Below are 18,342 nucleotides of genomic sequence, written 5' to 3' on the forward strand. Positions count from 1 at the left end.
TTCAGCATCCTTTGTGGATCTCTGTGCTGGACTATAGAGCTTACATAAAGGGATCTGTTAAGACGATGAATCTGTCTATTGCAGCGGTTTCTGGAAATGTGCTTTAAAAAGAAATGTCATTGACTTCCACACACAACGATCCTGTAATAAGCATGCCTTTGGATAAAATGCAATGGTCTTTAGAAAATAAATAGACAAAGGTTTAATTTGCTAGTGCATGAAAGTAATTATTGAATTAATTGAGATTATTGAACGTATCTAGCCAAGCACCAAATCCTTTTTACATAATCACCACAGCTTTCATCGCAGCCTTTAAAGTCTGTATTTGAGAGGTAATGTACGACTATTAACTTTCTATACCAGAGATCCAAAACCGAATTGCTCAACGTATATTTAAATCACAGTGCACGAACTACTACTTAATTTCAGAAATGTATAAACTAAATATATGATCAAGTGAAATAGTTTCTATTTTGGTAAGTTTATAGGAACAGAGAAGAAGCATTTGAATTCATAAGGTAATTATAAACTTACACAAAGCTCCCTTAACACACAGCCAGAACGGGTTTAACATGGGTACGGTGTAATTTGAGCTGTTCTACACTGAACGAATACAAAGAAAAATCCAAATGTATATGTACATAATATATCATTTCTATACACTACATCAATAGTATCATAATGCAGAAGAATGTGTAGATCATTTGTTACCCAGACCCTATTTAAGATCAAACACAACATATTACAGACATGCAACCTTTACTCACTCTGCCCCTACCCTTAAGCCTAGCGGCCATCTATGCCTATCTATCTATCTCTATCTATATAGAAGAATATATAGATAGTCATCTCATTATAGATATAGCTATATCATATATCTTATATTATACTATTAGTGCTATATATATCTACTGTGTACTATATATAATATTGTACGGGGCGCTCCGACGTGGGAGGCCCGCATATGCCTCCTTGATGCCTCAATAATCACATGTGACATACTGTTACGTTTTTGACTTGTCAGTTTAATTGCTTTTTGGTTGTAATATTTGCGTTAGTTAATCTGCGTGATTTCATAATGCTCTTATCAATGTTTTGACTTAAGTCATCGGCCCGCCTTGCCACTGGCCTATCAGCTTTGTAAATTAGAGTTAGAGCCACTGCGACGACAGTGTGACGTGTTACAGGAAGTCAGTACAGTTTTTGGCCTCTGTACCTGTGCACAAAAGGTCTGCTTATTTTAGTTCTATTTGAAATATAAGAGCCTGGCTGAAAGTCGTTAATTAAGGTGCGGTCTAACACATACGTATTGGTAGATTATTGCATATAATCAACCGTGTCTTGCATTCTGCTGTGTTATGGGTCAGTGCCCTTACAGCCTTATAGCGGGTCTCTGGCCTGTATTAAGGCTGTTGACCGTGACACATCATTATTAGTAGTTAAGCTAACATGAGAATGTATGTCCGAATGTTCCAATTATCCATTATTGTTTGATTTTATGTTTGCGATAGATCTGCGTCGGGCGAACAGACGCGCCATTTAAACATCAGACATGAAACTTGCATTACATGTCGGGAATCTGCATAATGTGAGTACACGCAAACACCCTGAATACGGCTCAATTCTGGACTGTGTGTGATGTGGTTAATATCATCTTATATATATATATATATACAGGATAGTCATATAGTGCTATCCTTATAAACTATAGCTGTGGGATAGATGAATATATCTGTGTTATGTATATTCATATATATATATACTACCTGTATGCTGTCTTATATATATATATATACGTGTACTATTATTATTCGGTATATTCTAGATAACCCATAAGGTGTGTGTGTGTATTTTTACCCAGAAATTTAGTGAACTAATACACCCGCCCACAGCCAAGCACACACACCCCCGCCCCCGGACCAGGACACAGAAAGACGGGACAGCCACGCACACACAGCGGTTCATGTCTGGTAAGTCATACAACATCATATGAATTCACAATTAATACATTCACTAGCGCCTCTGCCCAGCCTGCCCTTGCCTTTTTCGTGTTGTAAATTGTTACATAGCATTAGGGCTGGATTCCATCTTTGTGTGCATTGATAACTCACTACTGCTGCATGAATGCCAGTCGAGCTGCATACTACTGGACCCCAAGAAAAGCTACCTTCAAGTCCTCATTATGCGCTATCATGCTACGTCAAGTGTTCATGTGGTTTGACATTGTATACCACGGCATGCTAGCATCCTGTGACATCACCTTACAGATGCTTTCATGCTATCTTTTTTTTTCCCATCCTCAGCAACGCTCAGTCTCCACGATAATTGACTCTTGGGAGTACCTCATTAATGCTAACTCTCGCCTACATCTAGTCATGGTCCCCTTATAGTGCCACATCTACTTTCATCGAGTGAACCTTTAAAATGTGTAAGATAGTTCACTATAAATTGATGCTGCTTTCTCTAACCATTGTGTGGGTCTGTAGATAGCTGACAATTCTGTTGTTCACTGCACATAGACTGAGAATGATCTGTGTGAGGTCATGCTGGAGGGAAGTGAGTGCACCTTAGTGTAGTGGAGGTCTAAGGCCATCTGATCGAGTTAACAGGTGACAACGTTCAGTCATTCTCGTGACGGTATACTTTTCCTTCCGTCCTAATCGGAATGTGATCTAAGAGACATTAAGGTGGCTCATGACAACGCTCTGTACTATAGCGCTGTGACAGAGTGTCCGTCGTGTCCACTCTCCCCCCCCTGGAGGGCCCCCCTGGCAAACACTATTGTTCGCCTCTGTTTCTTATTAATCAAAAAATCTTGAGGATTGCCCTTGCCCTTGCCTACCAACGTCACTTGCTACATATAAAAGCAAAGCAATGGCAAACGGTCATCAGAACAATAGTACCAACCTTAATCGTAACCTAAATCTGACTACCAAGTCGCAGAAGGTCCTAGCGCCGTCCTCGTCTCTATCAACCTATAATTGAAGCTGTGAGTCCTATAATTAGTCCGTTAGTAGCAATACGTACAATCATATAACAAACACACATCTAACTTTAACCTCATTGGTGTCTCTGACGGAGCGCTGCGTTTACCTGGCTATTAATTCGTCTTTCTGGATAGATCTGTGACTCGCTCATTGGTCATGCGATGTTTGACAATTTACTACGCGTAGTGAATACCATATGTTTTCAATCGGTTACGTAACAACGTTGTCGTCGTGCACACTCTGTAACATTAAAAATTGGTCTTGCTTTCTTGGTCCAGTTATTTTTGGAAATTCAAAATGGTATTAACGTCCCAAGCAGATCCACTTTTAGTCTTGTGTCTAGCCTCCCCTGTCTCCCTGATCTTAATCTGTTAATTGTTTTTTGCGCTCTAACCTCCTAAAGATGCGTGCTAACCTGGGGCTGTGGCTGGCTGCAGTGTCTTTCGCCTTCTGCACTTTGATCTGTGTTGGAACCCTTGCGGATGCGTACCCGTCGAAACCCGACAATCCGGGAGAAGAGTGCCGTCCCGTCGGAGGACTCCTTCCGAATGACTTAGGGCACATATTATCAGGGCTCTGATGCCCAACTTACAAATCAATCTATGACGAAGGCGGCAGAGGTAGGGCGCTGATTCGGGTGATATCCCTGACTCGGCATTACTGATTTACTTCAGATTGTATAAAAGTAAAGACAAATATACACGACTCAAGTTACTAATTAAAATTAAATGGGCTTTAAAAAAATAATCATTAACAAAACATTAATTAAAACAGTACTTGGAAGTTTTGCGAAAATGACCCAGTAAATCTATTGCTTATCTAAAATATGCGCTGTACATATGTTCACCATAAATTAATCTTTAGTAATACAACATGCATTTCAGATGAAAAACAAAACAATTTGTGCAATGCAATTTACCAAATAGCCTCAACGCTACAGTATACAGTACCTCTTAAGCACCCTTAAACTACACAACTGCAGATTGAAATGAGTACCTTTCTATTTTGTAACCTCTAAATCACAGGAAACTTGTATCTAATAATAAATATGTAATGTTCTTAATATGTACATTTTACAATGCACATCGGGCACTGTTTTTAAATGCCAGCTGTTACCTTATTGCCTCAGTTAGTGCATAGGCTTTAAGTCGCTATCTGAAATCTAAATGAGTTTTTTTCTGAACTGTTTCTTATTTGAAGACTATTGGCTTTTGAAATTAGAATTTCAAAAGCTTCTGGAACTCCTGTGTGGAACCACTTTATTTGGTTGTATTTAAGTGTATTCAATTGAGATTCTAAAGAACTGCTCTTATTCATTCAGAATTAGGTTTTCAACATGTGATAATCCCACATTGCACCTTTACTTATCAACGACTACTGATTGAACGGAAACCGTTAGTTAGACCGTAGTGCCCAAAATGGTGTTTTGTGTGGTCAGATAATATTGTCCGTTAACGGTTATATAGTATGTCTTGGACAGTAAATGACTCAAGTATAAAACGAACGACGATTGCACACTGCAGTCGGTAAGGTTGCCTGTTACCACACAAGTTGGACCTGTAGTCTCGCGTTGGCGAGTAACCTGATGGACTGGATTGAATGCACCTGATCATTTTAGCACCACAAATGCTTTTTCCACAATTGAAATATAATTGTGCTATCCAGTAATTAAACTGGATGTCAGCTGATTTGCCAAGGCCATTTTACTGTGTAGAATATAAATGAGACTATAGTGGATGTTTAGTTGTCAGTCGGTTCCTCTTTTGCTGACAAAGGGGCAATGAAAAGCATATCAAAAGCCTGCACTTGTACATTTCTCTCATTCCTAAGTGATACAATTGAAAGGCATAACATCACTACTCGCAAATAAAGTTTCCCCACTATGCTCTTCTTGTGAATTCTGATCGGCTGTTGAAATACTTGGGTGTTTGTCTGTAGCATTGCTAGCAGATTCATTATCTTTCTCCAGGTATGGGAAGAGGTCCAGTCCGGAGACTCTATTTTCCGACCTTCTGTGGAGGGAAAGTACAGAAAGAATACCAAGACCAAGGTAAACAAGAGAAACCTGGAGAAATGCATAGCAGTATTCCAGCTGGGTTACCCCTTGCATGAGAACAAATAAGTCAATGTTCATCAAAATGGGCATCTTACTTTGACACGCATTGAGTTGAGGTCTCTTCAGCTGATAATGGCAAATGTAAATACAAAAAATTTCCTGTTTTCAAAAACCTCAACAAAAAAACACAAAAGCTTCACTCTTCCGTTTTGCCACACCCTCTTCAAAAATCAGAGAGCTCAAATTCAAACTTCAGTCTCTTTCCCCTGTCCCCGCTCCGCTGGGCCACTGTGGCATTTGTAAGCGCACAGAGAAATGGTTTTGTGTTATTTTTCAGATATATATTCCTGCATATGCAAGAGGATTATCTCACTAGACGCAGTGAAAGGGGGCAATTAGTGCTTCACAAAAATGACAGCTGGTTTGTTGCCTTTGCTGTCGATCCACGGGGAAACAGGTTTACAGTAACTTGGAATAAATCAAACATGTTTCTTCTGTTTCTTAATTAACGCTCCTCTCCTCTTCCTCATGGTGTACTCTCCCCTGCTTCTTCCCACGGAGGCCTTCACTGGCAAGGCAAGCAGACACTGCAGCGGCAGACAACAGTTCTGCGCAGAACGCTAACGCCAGCACAGGGGCAGAGCTTTTGGAAGAAAGGGGCAATGGCAGCACAGTCCTAGCAATCTGCCCCTCCCCAAATGAGATGAAAAGACAGCCAATAAAATACTACAGATTACCATTTAACAAAAACTATATTTAATTTGTGGTTGACTAGTCGGTTATTATATTTATATATATATATTATATATATATAATATATATATATATATATATATATATAGATATAGATAGATAGATAGATAGATAGATAGATAGATCTCTCTCGGGATGGGCGGAGAGAGATATCAAGGGTCTCTCTCCTTTCATCTTGAATGAGGATTGCATGCTCCTCAGAACGGGGTCGAGGTTGTTGTTATGCTGGGAATATAATTAGAAACCATAATCAAGCTCAATTTTTGTGAAGATAAATTATATTTAATAACCTTCCAACTGGAATAGCAGGGCAGCTAATGCTGCGACCTGCAATTATACAAGCTGTAGTGCGACCCTGTCTTCACACAGGGATAAAGTCAGCGAGAGATCTATAAGAGGAAATCAAGACACAGAGAGAACAAAAAAGTTACCCTTTGTTGGAGCCGATGTTTTTGAGGCTGGGCTTATGAAACAGTGTGAGCGGAGCAGCCCAGCAGAATGGTGTTATTGCTGTTAGCTCATTGTACCCTGACACGCTGAAACTGTAAGACAAAAAGGCTGTCTGAGCAAATAGGCTTAAACAGCTTTTTCAAATGAAAGGAAATGGTTTTATTGCCGTGCGGATGGAAAATGTACAGCTCTGATCAAATGCTTTGCATCACCTAGAGTTTCAGAATTGAGACATCATTTAAAAAAAAAAAAAAAAATCTATGTGAACATAATTTGGATATTTTATTTACCATTGTTTAATCAGAGAAACTACAAAATGATATCGCAAAAGGCATTATGCAGTACAGTATTTCATGTTAAATTTGGAAATGTCACATTTTTCTATTTTTCCAATTTTTTCGTAAAACATATGGAAAACAACAAAGCGGCGTGTAATTCGTATTATTAATAATGTAAAACCATTAATAAAATCAGTAGTAAGAGCAAATTCAAATGAGAGAACACGAAAGCAATGCAGTAAATAATTACGTTTGAATAGCGTTATTCAGCAGGTTTCATTTGACTTTACGAAGCAAAATGTGTTCATTCTGTAAGGGGATGCAAAACCTTTGGCCATAGTTGCACCTGTGACGTCATAGATTGCTCATGTACATCTAGTTCACGGGATTCTAACGGGTGACCCTGCTCTGACTTCAATGCACACGTTTCTACCCAAGAAACAGCTGGGTATGCATGATTGAAATGGAGCCTCAGTGGTGACAAAACAGGACTTCAGCCCAACACGTCTCTCAAAGAGAGGGGAAGAGGCTCAGTGCGGGGAGGAGAGAGAGGGGGGGAGAATGAGGGGACGGACCGAGAGAGTTGGGGAGAGTATGTATGTGTGTGTGTGTGAGAGAGAGAGGGAGAAAGGGAATTAGAGGTGGAGAGAGAGAGAGATTATAACAGGAGCTCAAATCGGATGGATTTTTTTTTTTAGAATTTACAAGCGCAGAGTTTATCCGATCAGAGTTTACAAATCCTTAAAGGGGAATGCCGCAGCTCTTAAAGGCCGGGGTCGGATAATTACTGCCGGCCAATTTCTAATCTTGAGCGCCATTCTATGTGTCACTGCCTCTGTTAAACTGGAATTTAAAAAGAAAAATGGGTCATGTGTTATTTTATCGTACTTTCAAGCAAAGCAATGTCTTATTAAAAATTGTAATTTTCTTGTTTCCCTGCATCATGCTGCAGGTCCTGATATCGACTTCACACGTCAGCAGGTCCTGTGGCCTCACACATTATCAAACAAGAAATGATTTCTAATCCTTTAAATTACACAGATCTAAAGCATATGACACGGCTGCATCTACTAACCTACTCCTGCCAGCATCAGGACAGCGTCTCTCATATTTCCTCTCTCACTCTCCACTTTCCCTCTCTTCCTTGATCCCCCCCCTCTCCCCATCTTCTGCCCTCTGACTTTCTCATTCCTCTCTTTTCCCCCATCCCTCCTTCTCTCTCTCTCACCCGCTCTCTCCTTCTCAACTGACCAAACAAGCCCTTACTTCACTGAGGAACTCAGAACGGCTGATTAACTCCAGCTGTATTTACACACATAAAAAAATACTTATGAAACGAAAAATCGATCACTGCCTTGTTACTGAGGGAGTCGGTCAGGGTGGGCCGATGTAATTCCAATTTCAGCCCCTCTGCCGTCGCTAGCAATCAGCGGTCCGCTTTCTACAACGACGCTTGGAAAGGCACAGAGCGCACACAACGGCACGATATAAAAGTGTTTTTCAAACACAGACGTTTTGAGAGTGATGTCTCAATTTTGTTGAATGTGCAACCATTTCACCTGGAATAACAGGAGGCTTGCTGTTTTTTGTTGATAGGCTTTTAACCACACACACACACACTGACACACATGACCACACACACACACACACACACTCAGACACACACACACACACACACACTCACACACACACACACACACTCACACTGAACCACTACACACACACACACGAGTTGAGTGGGAGTGTGTGGTGTGTGTGTGTAGGGAGGACTCTCACACTCACACACACACACACACACTCACACACCACACACTCACACACACACACTCACACACACTCTCTCACTCTCACTCACACACACACACTCACACACAAACTCTCTCACACACACGAGCACACACACACACACTCACACCCACTCTCTCTCACACACACAACACACACGAGGGTGTGTGGGTGTGAGGTGAGAGTGTGTGTGTGTAGAGTGGAGAGTTGTGTGCGTGTGTGTGAGAGAGAGTCGTGTGGGAGTGTGTGAGTGTGAGCGCGTGTGTAGAGAGTGAGAGTGTGAGAGTGCGCCTGTAAGTGGTGAGAGAGTGTGGTGTGAGTGAGTGGGCGGTGGCGTGTGTGTGAATCTCTCTCACACCACACTCACACACACACACACACACCTCTCTCTTAGTTGTGTGTGGGGGTGCGTGTGTGTGCTGTGTGGGCACAGACTACTCGTGAATAGCACGAATATTTTGGCCTTGTCTACTAACTTCTTAAGAAAGAATTAATGTTTATTATGCTTTTCCCCTCTCGCGAGGACTTATATTAAGAGATCTAACAAAGAATGCCAAAAATAAAAAAGCCTGTTGATTTAGCTTTGATAAGGTCAGTGCATAAATTATTTACAGGGGCCCATAGCTGTATTGATAGGTAGGTCATATAGATGAACCTTTGATCTTTGGGTTTAGGTGTGTAATATTACGGCTTTATTTACGGTGTGTGCAATAAAAAAAAAAAAAAAAAAATGCTGTCATTATTCTTTATGAAATTATAGCCATTGAATAAAGAACACGGTTGTAATTGTCCTCCTTTCAGAAAGCTATTAAAACGTATAGTTTCCGATCCTGGCACACAGACTGTCAGAGTTCAGCAAGAGAATTGTGATGCTCTGTTTACTGGCGTGCAACCAGCACCCCCTATAGTTATAAAGCAGAACTACACCCAGAAGATTGTACTGTACACGTCATAAAGCAAAGTAAAAATGGTCGTCAGTAAAATACTGATTTGACCAGCAGTATTTTATTATTATTATTATTATTATTATTATTATTATTATTATTAATTATTGCACTTTGCATTGTCATTATTGAACCACAATGAGACACTTGCGCTAGGTTATCCATACACTTCTTTATAACACAACCCGAAAATAATACTTCCCCCATGAAATTCCCTTTAATATTTACCTCGTCATCTCTTAAATAAGACATAATAAACAAATACAATATGACTAGAATAATAAAAAAACACATTGAAAAAGAGAACAGTATAGAAGTTAAAAGAGCAGGCTTTTTTGTTTTTCTCGTGTTTATAGTACTTGCAGTGGACTGCTCCACACCTTTCCGGATTCTCCTACTGCTCTCAATTAGTACTGCTTCCTGTATCTGGCATTTGATTTTACTCTGATAGGTATCCATATTCACCTTTTTTTTTTTTTTTTGTTTGTAATTGCTCTTATTTGAAATCATTCTCATCCATTCATCGTACTTACTACGTGCTCTTACTGGACTTTACTGGTATAAACAAATAGTTTTAACATAAGTTAACTGCTCTTAGTCGAACCGCACTTACATGTAATTATTTACTGTATTCTTTATTTTGCTCTTATTTGATTTTGATATTTTGCTACTGATGTTACTGTACTTTACAACTGCTCTCAATTGTAAAGTGATGCTTTGTACTGTGATTTTGTTACAACTGTAAATCGCCATGGATAAGTGCATCTGCTAAGAAGTGCATAATAATAATAATAATAATAATAATAATAATAATAATAATAATAATAATAATCTGCCAGTGGGAGACATATTATAACACCGCATAACTTAAAAACACTGTATAATGATGGGGAGAAATATTAATGCTGATAAGACTTTATCTCTGTGCCCTAAGAATACATTATTATTATTATTATTATTCTTATTATTATTATTATTATTAATACTTTCTCAAAATATAAGACAGTAGTTTAGAAAACAAAACCCCAAATAACAACAAATGACGTTATGAATGACGTCACGATGACCTCACGTTTAATGTGTGCGCATCGAGGGGATTCCAAGGACAGTAATTGTAAAAGAAGCCGAGAGGTTTATTATTTTTATTTATTTGTATTGAAGAAGCAGGCGTAAACATTCTTTGCCTTACAGGTAACTATAGTACCAGCGTGGTTTATTTAATAATTATGCATGTTTTTTTTCTGTTTAAAAGACTTTATTTGCGCTATTTGAGCTGAATTCGCCACTGGGACGAGGTGGCAGCAACGCCATATTTTCCCTTAAAAATAACCACAGACTGCGAGACACGGCGACTTAAGAAGAGGTTGGCGACAATTTCATTTTGTTTTTAATTTTTTAATTTTTTTTTTTTTAAGCGTACGAAGTGTGTTTTATGCAGGTTTAATTGATGCGCTGAAACTGAGGGTTTAATTCGCGTACGTTTGCTGTTTGAGAAATTGGGTTTAACCGTTGCCGTGAGAAAAAATTATGTTTATTATTTAATATATATATATATATATATATAAGATATATATATTATATAATATATATAACATGAGAGAGTGTTGTAGTTTAACTAAAGCTTGCTTGATTTCCAAAGTAGCGCTTGAAACGTGTGTCCCAGTCTTAATGAAACGTGCGTGTCTATTCAAATGAGAAGTGTTTGTTTGAAAATGTTTCGGTTTGCCTATTGCTATTTAATGTTGTTTATTTAAATTGTTGTCGGGACTGGCGTGGTTTTGTAGCCCGTTTTACACATTTGAACAACACGGTTTGAAGTTTAGCCCATGGTTTTGAAAACACTGGCTTTATTAATGAATGTTTTCACAGTTTTGAACTTGTGTAATAACATCGACGCTCAAACGGCCCAGGTAAAAACTACGCTAAGTATTTATTTAATTTGTGGATTATTTTTATTGTTTGTTGTGTCCGGACTTTATAAAACACACCTTTTATACTCAATTTAATAAACCTCTGTTTATACGTTGTTATAATTGATTTTTTGTATTACAGTCATACGTTAGCAGTTGCTGCTGCTCTTAAAACTTGATTACGTTGTCAAAATATACCATCAAACTGATTAAATTACATTTTTTATACATAAATATATTTACATTTAAGTACATATGTATTTTTTCCAACAATGAGAAAATATTTTGGATAGGCCGCAAAGCCTCGGACTGGAGTATCGGCCTACGGTTTAATTCCAGCGATTTGATACGACTCGCCCCATTCTTTATTTGGCCTGTCGTGATTGGTGGATTTGCGGTTTTGCTGAGCCGTATGTGAGCTATGATTGGCTTTCTGGTGCTGTCAGTTATAGTTTCATCTAAAAAAGAGAAAAAAGAAAAACAGACAGAATGGAATCAGCCAAAACCTTTCCCAGTATAAGAGATCTTCTGCTCTTTTGATTATATATATATTTTTTATTAAGGGATAGACGTAAGAGCCCTGTTAAACAGCAGTTTCTCCGTTCTAGGTTTTACTACAAGCTTGATTTAGCCACAGTGTAAGTAACAAGCTCGGGCGAGTCTTTCTAAACTAGCAGTAAAACCTGAATAACCCTCTGTTATGCATCCCTGAAACTGGAGCCCCCTTGATTTGTGGGGTATGCTATATCATGTAGAAGCTCGATTATTGCCCTCTTCAATACAGCTATTAATGGGAATAATATTTTTCATATTCTAATTGTTTTCATTACACATAACTTTTAAAATACCTTTTGCATGGGGTTTAAAATCTGCAAAAAACATCCAAAATGCTCGTAATTACTAAACTGAGTTTATACATAGTATGTGTATTATAAACAGAATGTATACATTCTATAAGCAAACATTTGTTGCCATAAATATGTCCAGAGTGGAAAATCTACAAAATTAGTGATGTGTTCCAGATAGTGAAAGAGATTGCAGGGATGGAAATAAGACCCCCATTGAATAGCATTTCCTGGTTTTACTAGGAGTTTACTAAGACACACCTGATCTTGTTACCTATGAACTGTAGTTGATCAAGCTTGTATTAAAGCCTGGAATGGGTGAAACTGCTTCAGAATAGGATTCATATGTCCGTAGTGTGAAAATCTCAACTTGCTGTCGTCCTTTCCTGCTTTATTATTTTTTCAGTAGTTGCTAAGTGAAGCATTTCAGATGGGGAGACTGCAGGGATGGAAATAAGACTCCCATTGCATAGCATTCCTGACCCTCCCTATGCTTCTTTCCTCCTTCCTAGGACTGCCCTCAGCCCCCCGTCAGAGAGGATGGCACAGGAGACCAACCAGACGCAGGTGCCCACGCTGTGTGCCATGGGCTGTGGCTTTTACGGAAACCCACGTACCAACGGCATGTGCTCCGTCTGCTACAAGGAGCACCTGCAGAGGCAGCAGGGCCGGAGCAGCCCCCCAGGTGAGCACTGTCTGGGAGGAGAGCGGGGTGTCATACCATAGTGCAGGGGAACGAATGAATGGGTGGTAACATGCTGTGTGTGTTTGTTTTTTTTTCCAGCAGCCTCCTCCTCCCCCTCGGTGGTCAGTGGGTGCGGTGCCTTGGGGGAGAGCACCCCAGTCCAGTGCACAGAGGGGAGCCCCGAGTCTGAAGAGAGCGAGACCAGGTAGGGGTGGGACTGTACACTGCTGGGCACTGATTGGTGACAGAAGAAAAGTACCTGTGTAAGGTGCACTGTATTTAAGATGGGGGACATTTGGGCAGTTTACTTAACATAGTGGGATCGAGAAAGCCCTTGTCCCGATTTTAGTTAATGGAATTATTTAAGTTCCTGCCTCCTTTTAAGTTTTTCTGCCCTTCATAGATCTGAACATTTCCTTTCAAGGCTGTCACAGTAAGATCCTGTAAACTGATCCGAATGTTTCTACTTTCTACCTGTGCTATCAAGAGAATTGTGGTGGGGATGGGGTCTCAGCACCCAGTGGACAGTAGTGCACATTACATAACAAACCCCAGGATTGAGGTACACTTGTGTGACAGGACGTCTTAACTACTACGCAGAAGAGGCAGGCTTGTCTGCAGATTTAAGCTCGTCTCGCTGACAGGGGTCAGAATCCATAACAGCAGACCGTATTGCTTTCAGAGCTGTGAGGGGAAGCTCCCGTGATGCCTAAAGAACCATGCGTGACTGACCGGTGCGGTTGTCCCTTGCTCCTCGTGGGCACTGAGTTCGCAGGCACCAAAAATGTACGTCCATACATTTAAAAGAAGACAATGACAGCGTGTGTGTTGTGTCCACAGCACCCCCAGTCCCGTCACTCAGCAGATGACAGCGATGAGCATCTCCCGGGACGACAGCATGACTGAGCTGGAGCGAGGGGACAAGGAGGCAGAGCAGCAGCAGCAGCAGGAGGAGGAGGAGGAGGGAGGAGCAGCCAAATCAACAGGTAACATGCTACCCTTGAAGGAGTAGCAAACAGGGGTTTTAAAATGAAAATTCAATGAGGGGGAAGCAGAGATGGAAATAAGACTCCCATTGCATAGCAGTTTGATCTATTCCTGGTTTTACTGTGGGTTGTGGCTAGTAGACAAAACAGAGGATGGAAGGTGCCCACTTGAAGACCCCAGAGATGTACCCCACTTAGCTCAATCCAGACGGTTGTCATGCTGATGCGCTGGGGACACTGCACTGTGATTGATCCCTGGAGCCAGCATCGCAGCCATTGTGTGTGCTGATGTGCTGGAGAGGCAAAATAAGCTGATCCCTGGAGCCAGCATTACACTTCAGCTGTCAACACCAAGAAGGATATCTACATCATCAGATGGAAAGCAACGCAAATGGATGGAGATGCAGATGGATCACATTAGTTTACTGTAAAGCTGCGTCTTAGTTGGAGCCGAGTTCAGATCAGCATGAAGTTTTAACGTCTAACATCTACTCTCATGTAATGGAAATCTTAAGACATGCCTGAGCTTGTTACCTATAAACTGTGGCTAATCAAGCTTGCTATAAAACCTGGCATAGGTGAAACTGCTGTGCAATAGGAGTGTTATTTCCATCCCTCTGGAAGGAAAAAAACATCTACAATAGTTTTCTGCTGAAATATAATTAGTAGAAGTTTACCTCTAAGCCGACTCATGCTTCAAGTGTTGCAACCACATTGCAATGTGACCAGCTGGAGTCGAGAAGAAATCAACTTGTGCGACCGGTCTCTCTTGCATCAAGACTAGAAGCCCCCTTTAGCAATGAACTAGCCTTAAAAAGAACCGGAGACCAACCAAGTCTGTCTCACTGCTGCAGCTCCTGAAATAACTCTGGAGAGAAGAGAACGAGCAATGAGCCAAGGACTCCCCAGCTGACCTAACCCCTACCCCGTTTGGGCAATACTTGGCAAATTGTGTGCCGCCCCCTGGGAACTCTCGTCCACAGTCAGCAGTGGCATAGCTTGGATTCGAACTGCCAATCTCCAAGCTATAAGGCCCCACTCGGGAGTCCGACTAAGGCTGCTTTTTGATGAACTAGCATGCACTGAAGGTTAAACTATGGTTTAAAATGTGTTGAAAAGGAATTGTACAAGACTCTTACTGGACAGCAATATCACCCATTCCAGGTTTTACTGTGAGCTGCAGTGTACAGGTAACAAGCTCAGGTGTGTCTTATTAAACCAGGAATTGGTAGCCCCTTTTTTGGAAAGTAGCCCTTATTCCCATCCCTTGTATTGCAGAATTCAATGCAAGTGAGTGCAGACAACCTCACAATAGCAGCCCAGCGCTTCACTATTGGCTTCCATTGTTCTTGTCAGGTTGCCCCGTTGCAGTTTTGGAAGCGGTGCAGTGTTCCTCTGAAGGGGAGGAGAAGACACCAGACAAGACGAAGAAAAAGAACAGGTGCTATATCTGTAGGAAGAAGCTGGGTCTGACAGGTAAGTGATTGTGAGGCGAGCAGTATAGGGAGGCGCCACAGGTGTACTAGACCAGCGACTCTCAACGACTGCTCTGAGACCCGCCTTGTCAAAAAAAGTATATATTACAAAACCAAAAGGTAACAACTTAGGTTAGGCACTTAAGTGATCCTTTTGGATGTTTGTTTATTTCTGAGCAGCTTTTTTTTTTTAATTTTGCGGTAGGGGGTGAAATGCGTAAAGAAAGCCCTACCAGTTTATGTGCAGTGGTCCTTGCTTTGGTCCTCCAGGTTCTAGGAAGACACTGAGCCGGTAACACTGTACTCGACAAACATTTCGACTACTGTTTTCCATAAAGTCCAAAGCGTTTGTGTCATAATTGATTTTCTTTTAGATTAAGCCAGTAATTCTGCCCCCCCCCCAGTACCATACCCGAGTCCAGTTCAATTATTTTAATAACCACGGTGTCGCTTTACCCCCCCCCCCCCCCCCAGGATTTGATTGCCGCTGTGGGAACCTGTTCTGCGGGATCCATCGCTACTCTGACGAGCACGGCTGCCCGTACGACTACAGGTCAGAGGCAGCAGAGAAGATTCGCAAGGAGAACCCCATTGTGGTGGCAGAGAAGATCCAGAAACTGTGAAAACGTTACGTTCCCGTGCAAAAAAGAAAAACTGACAATGAAACAAACCTGAGGACGAAACAGGTCGTTGTGACACATCTTGAGAGACCCCGAGAATGCTTTCCTATACTGACTAGAGGCATCCGCAGGGGGCCACAGGACAAAAGGAGAAAACGATTAAAAAAAAAAAAAAAAAAAAAATTTAATAACTGTGTGTGTATATATATTTAAAAAATCCAAAAAACACACACAAAAAAAAAAAATTAAGAGCGAGAGAGAGGCAGTATACTTTCAAAAGCTACCTTTTACCTTTCTGAACTTGGGGATAATGATGCAAATGTGTTTCATGTAAACAGGGAGCTCCTGAGCGTGGTTTGAAACTTGATGCTGTTTGAGAAGAGAATGGTGGGCTCCCGTGTGTGTGTGTGTGTGTGTGGGGGCGGGGGTGGGTAGACTGGCATTAATATGTGACTAAACGATTTTTTTAAAATCCGCTTAAGACACCCGATGGAAATTGGTACATTCAACATCATCGGCCACTGGTACAAAGTTTGAATGTGAGAGAAACAAGGTCTGGGAAAGACAAGGAAAACAGTGGTGGTGTAACTAGAAACAGCATTGCATTGTTTAGCAGTTGTATTGACTTTCTAACGAGACAGATATATAACCTGCATTTTTTTCTCATACGTACAAAGGCAGACTTTGGACCTGGTGTAAATTGGAGCGAGGAAGCTCCTTTTTTTTTGTTCTGCACTGCACTGCACTCCACGTCTGCTTGGCTTGTGTAACAGGTTACAAGATCCTTCCTAAAGTCTTCATGCTTCAGTTCCATGCTGTCCATAGGAAACCATGTGGGGTCAGGTGGGAGCCTTTGATTTGTAACGCAGGAAGGAAGCAGGAGAGAGGAAGCCATGTGCTTCCACCACACAAGCAGTGCTGCAGCAGAGCAAACTGTCCACCAGTGTTAAGATCAGAGACTTGTTGTTGCACCTTTTTAAAGTACCTGTTTAATATAAAATACAGACTCCTGGACTATTGGAGTAGAGCTTGAAGTGCCGAATTTACAGTATACTGTACATATGTGTTCATCTTCTAACGGCCTTCTTGCCCCCACCCCCCATGGATGAATGGAGATTGGAAATGAGATTGTAATTCTTGCTTTTCAGGGGAGATTGTAACCTCTGCTCCACTGTTTCAGCTCATTACAGTGTTGGAACCATGTACAGTATGTCAGTTTGAGAGGTTGGGGAGGGTGATCCTGAGATGACTGAGTGAATCTGTGCTTTAATTTCCCTTTTTATTTTAATGTATGGCACCAGAGGATTTATTATTATTATTATTATTATTATTATTATTATTATTATTAATATATTGCAGTTAGCTTGGTTTGTGTGATTTGTTTTTAGGAGAGGTGTGTGCAGGATTGGCATGGTGATTAATTGATTGTGTGTCAGTGGGTGTGTGTGTCAGTGTGTGAGTGTGCACGCACAGAGTAATCTTTCGATCTTCCGATTTCTTTTTCTCTCATTAATTTAAGAAATATATAAAGTTAATATTAATCCACCCTGCCATTTGTTTGATTTTATTATTGGTTATTTTTGGCTTTGTTTGTTTTGAAAAGCTTTCAACAAAACATGCTTTTTCGTTGTGTACAAATGTACACTGTGGATCATCCTGCATACAGGACTGTTGGGACCTTGCTCTGCAGGTTGGAAGCGACACACGGTTGACGGGCTCCTCCACAGTAGACTGGGACTTTGTAACACAGAAAATAGTCTCACTAGTCACTAGCAACTGGCCAGTTCACCGTTTCGATAGGCTAATCTGGACGGCAGGTTTTCTGCCGGTACCCTTGCAAAAACGTCTTTGTTGTCATGGATTGCTTGGGCTTAGCAATGATGATTTCACGTGCGGTGTATGTCTGTATGCTTCGATTCTGCGCTCCCCATCTTTGCAGATCCCTGTATAACATACTGCACACGTGCAAGACATCATCTACCCAAGTGCTACTGCTAACACGGTAGACAGATGAACTAACCAAGAACGGTCACTATACCAGCCAGCTGTTCCAGACTCATCCGTGCAGAGGGAAGAGTCAGAATCCAGCAATGAGCCAGCTAAAGGGTTACTCGGAGGTGTTTTTTTTTTTTTCCCAGTTCAACTCAGGGTTGATTCTGTTGTTCTTGGCACTCCCATTGGTGTATGTGTGTGTGTGTGTATGTGTATATATATATATATATATATATATATATATATATATATATATATATATATATATATATATATATATATATATATATATATATATATATATATATATATATTACACGCACACACATACCAGTGTGGTGCTGGTGAGGCATAGATATACACATGATGTCAGTTTTTAAGCCTTTCCCTTCCTTGTATCCCTGTGCTGACTGCAAACTTTCATTGTCTTCCTGTATGTCATCACATCCTTCATTCTCATCATAGGCTGAAATGTTTTTTCTTCTTAATTTTAGGATTGTATTACGTGTAAGAATAAATCACAAAAAGTTTATTTTAAACGTTGTTTTTGTTGCTTTTATTTATACTGTTGCTGTG

At 40.7% G+C, this 18,342-nt stretch overlaps 1 protein-coding gene across 3 annotated transcripts; it reads left to right on the forward strand.

Moving 5' to 3' along the window:
• The first annotated feature begins 10,318 nt into the window (after positions 1 to 10,318).
• LOC121301379 (AN1-type zinc finger protein 6-like) lies at positions 10,319 to 17,319 on the forward strand. Of its 3 annotated transcripts, none has more exons than XM_041230721.1 (6): positions 10,319 to 10,444; positions 12,521 to 12,693; positions 12,796 to 12,898; positions 13,534 to 13,679; positions 15,036 to 15,155; positions 15,629 to 17,319. In XM_041230721.1, the coding sequence occupies exons 2-6, from the start codon at positions 12,549 to 12,551 to the stop codon at positions 15,775 to 15,777; spliced, it is 663 nt and encodes a 220-aa protein (XP_041086655.1). In that variant the 5' UTR covers positions 10,319 to 10,444; positions 12,521 to 12,548; the 3' UTR covers positions 15,778 to 17,319. The 3 variants fall into 3 exon arrangements, with proteins under 3 accessions (XP_041086655.1, XP_041086653.1, XP_041086654.1); XM_041230719.1 differs by having other exon boundaries at positions 10,320 to 10,444; positions 12,793 to 12,898; XM_041230720.1 differs by lacking the exon at positions 10,319 to 10,444 and adding an exon at positions 10,469 to 10,616 and having other exon boundaries at positions 12,793 to 12,898.
• The last annotated feature ends 1,023 nt before the right edge of the window (positions 17,320 to 18,342 follow it).

Source organism: Polyodon spathula, chromosome 27 (assembly GCF_017654505.1).
Source record: "Polyodon spathula isolate WHYD16114869_AA chromosome 27, ASM1765450v1, whole genome shotgun sequence".
NCBI classification, from domain to species: domain Eukaryota; kingdom Metazoa; phylum Chordata; class Actinopteri; order Acipenseriformes; family Polyodontidae; genus Polyodon; species Polyodon spathula.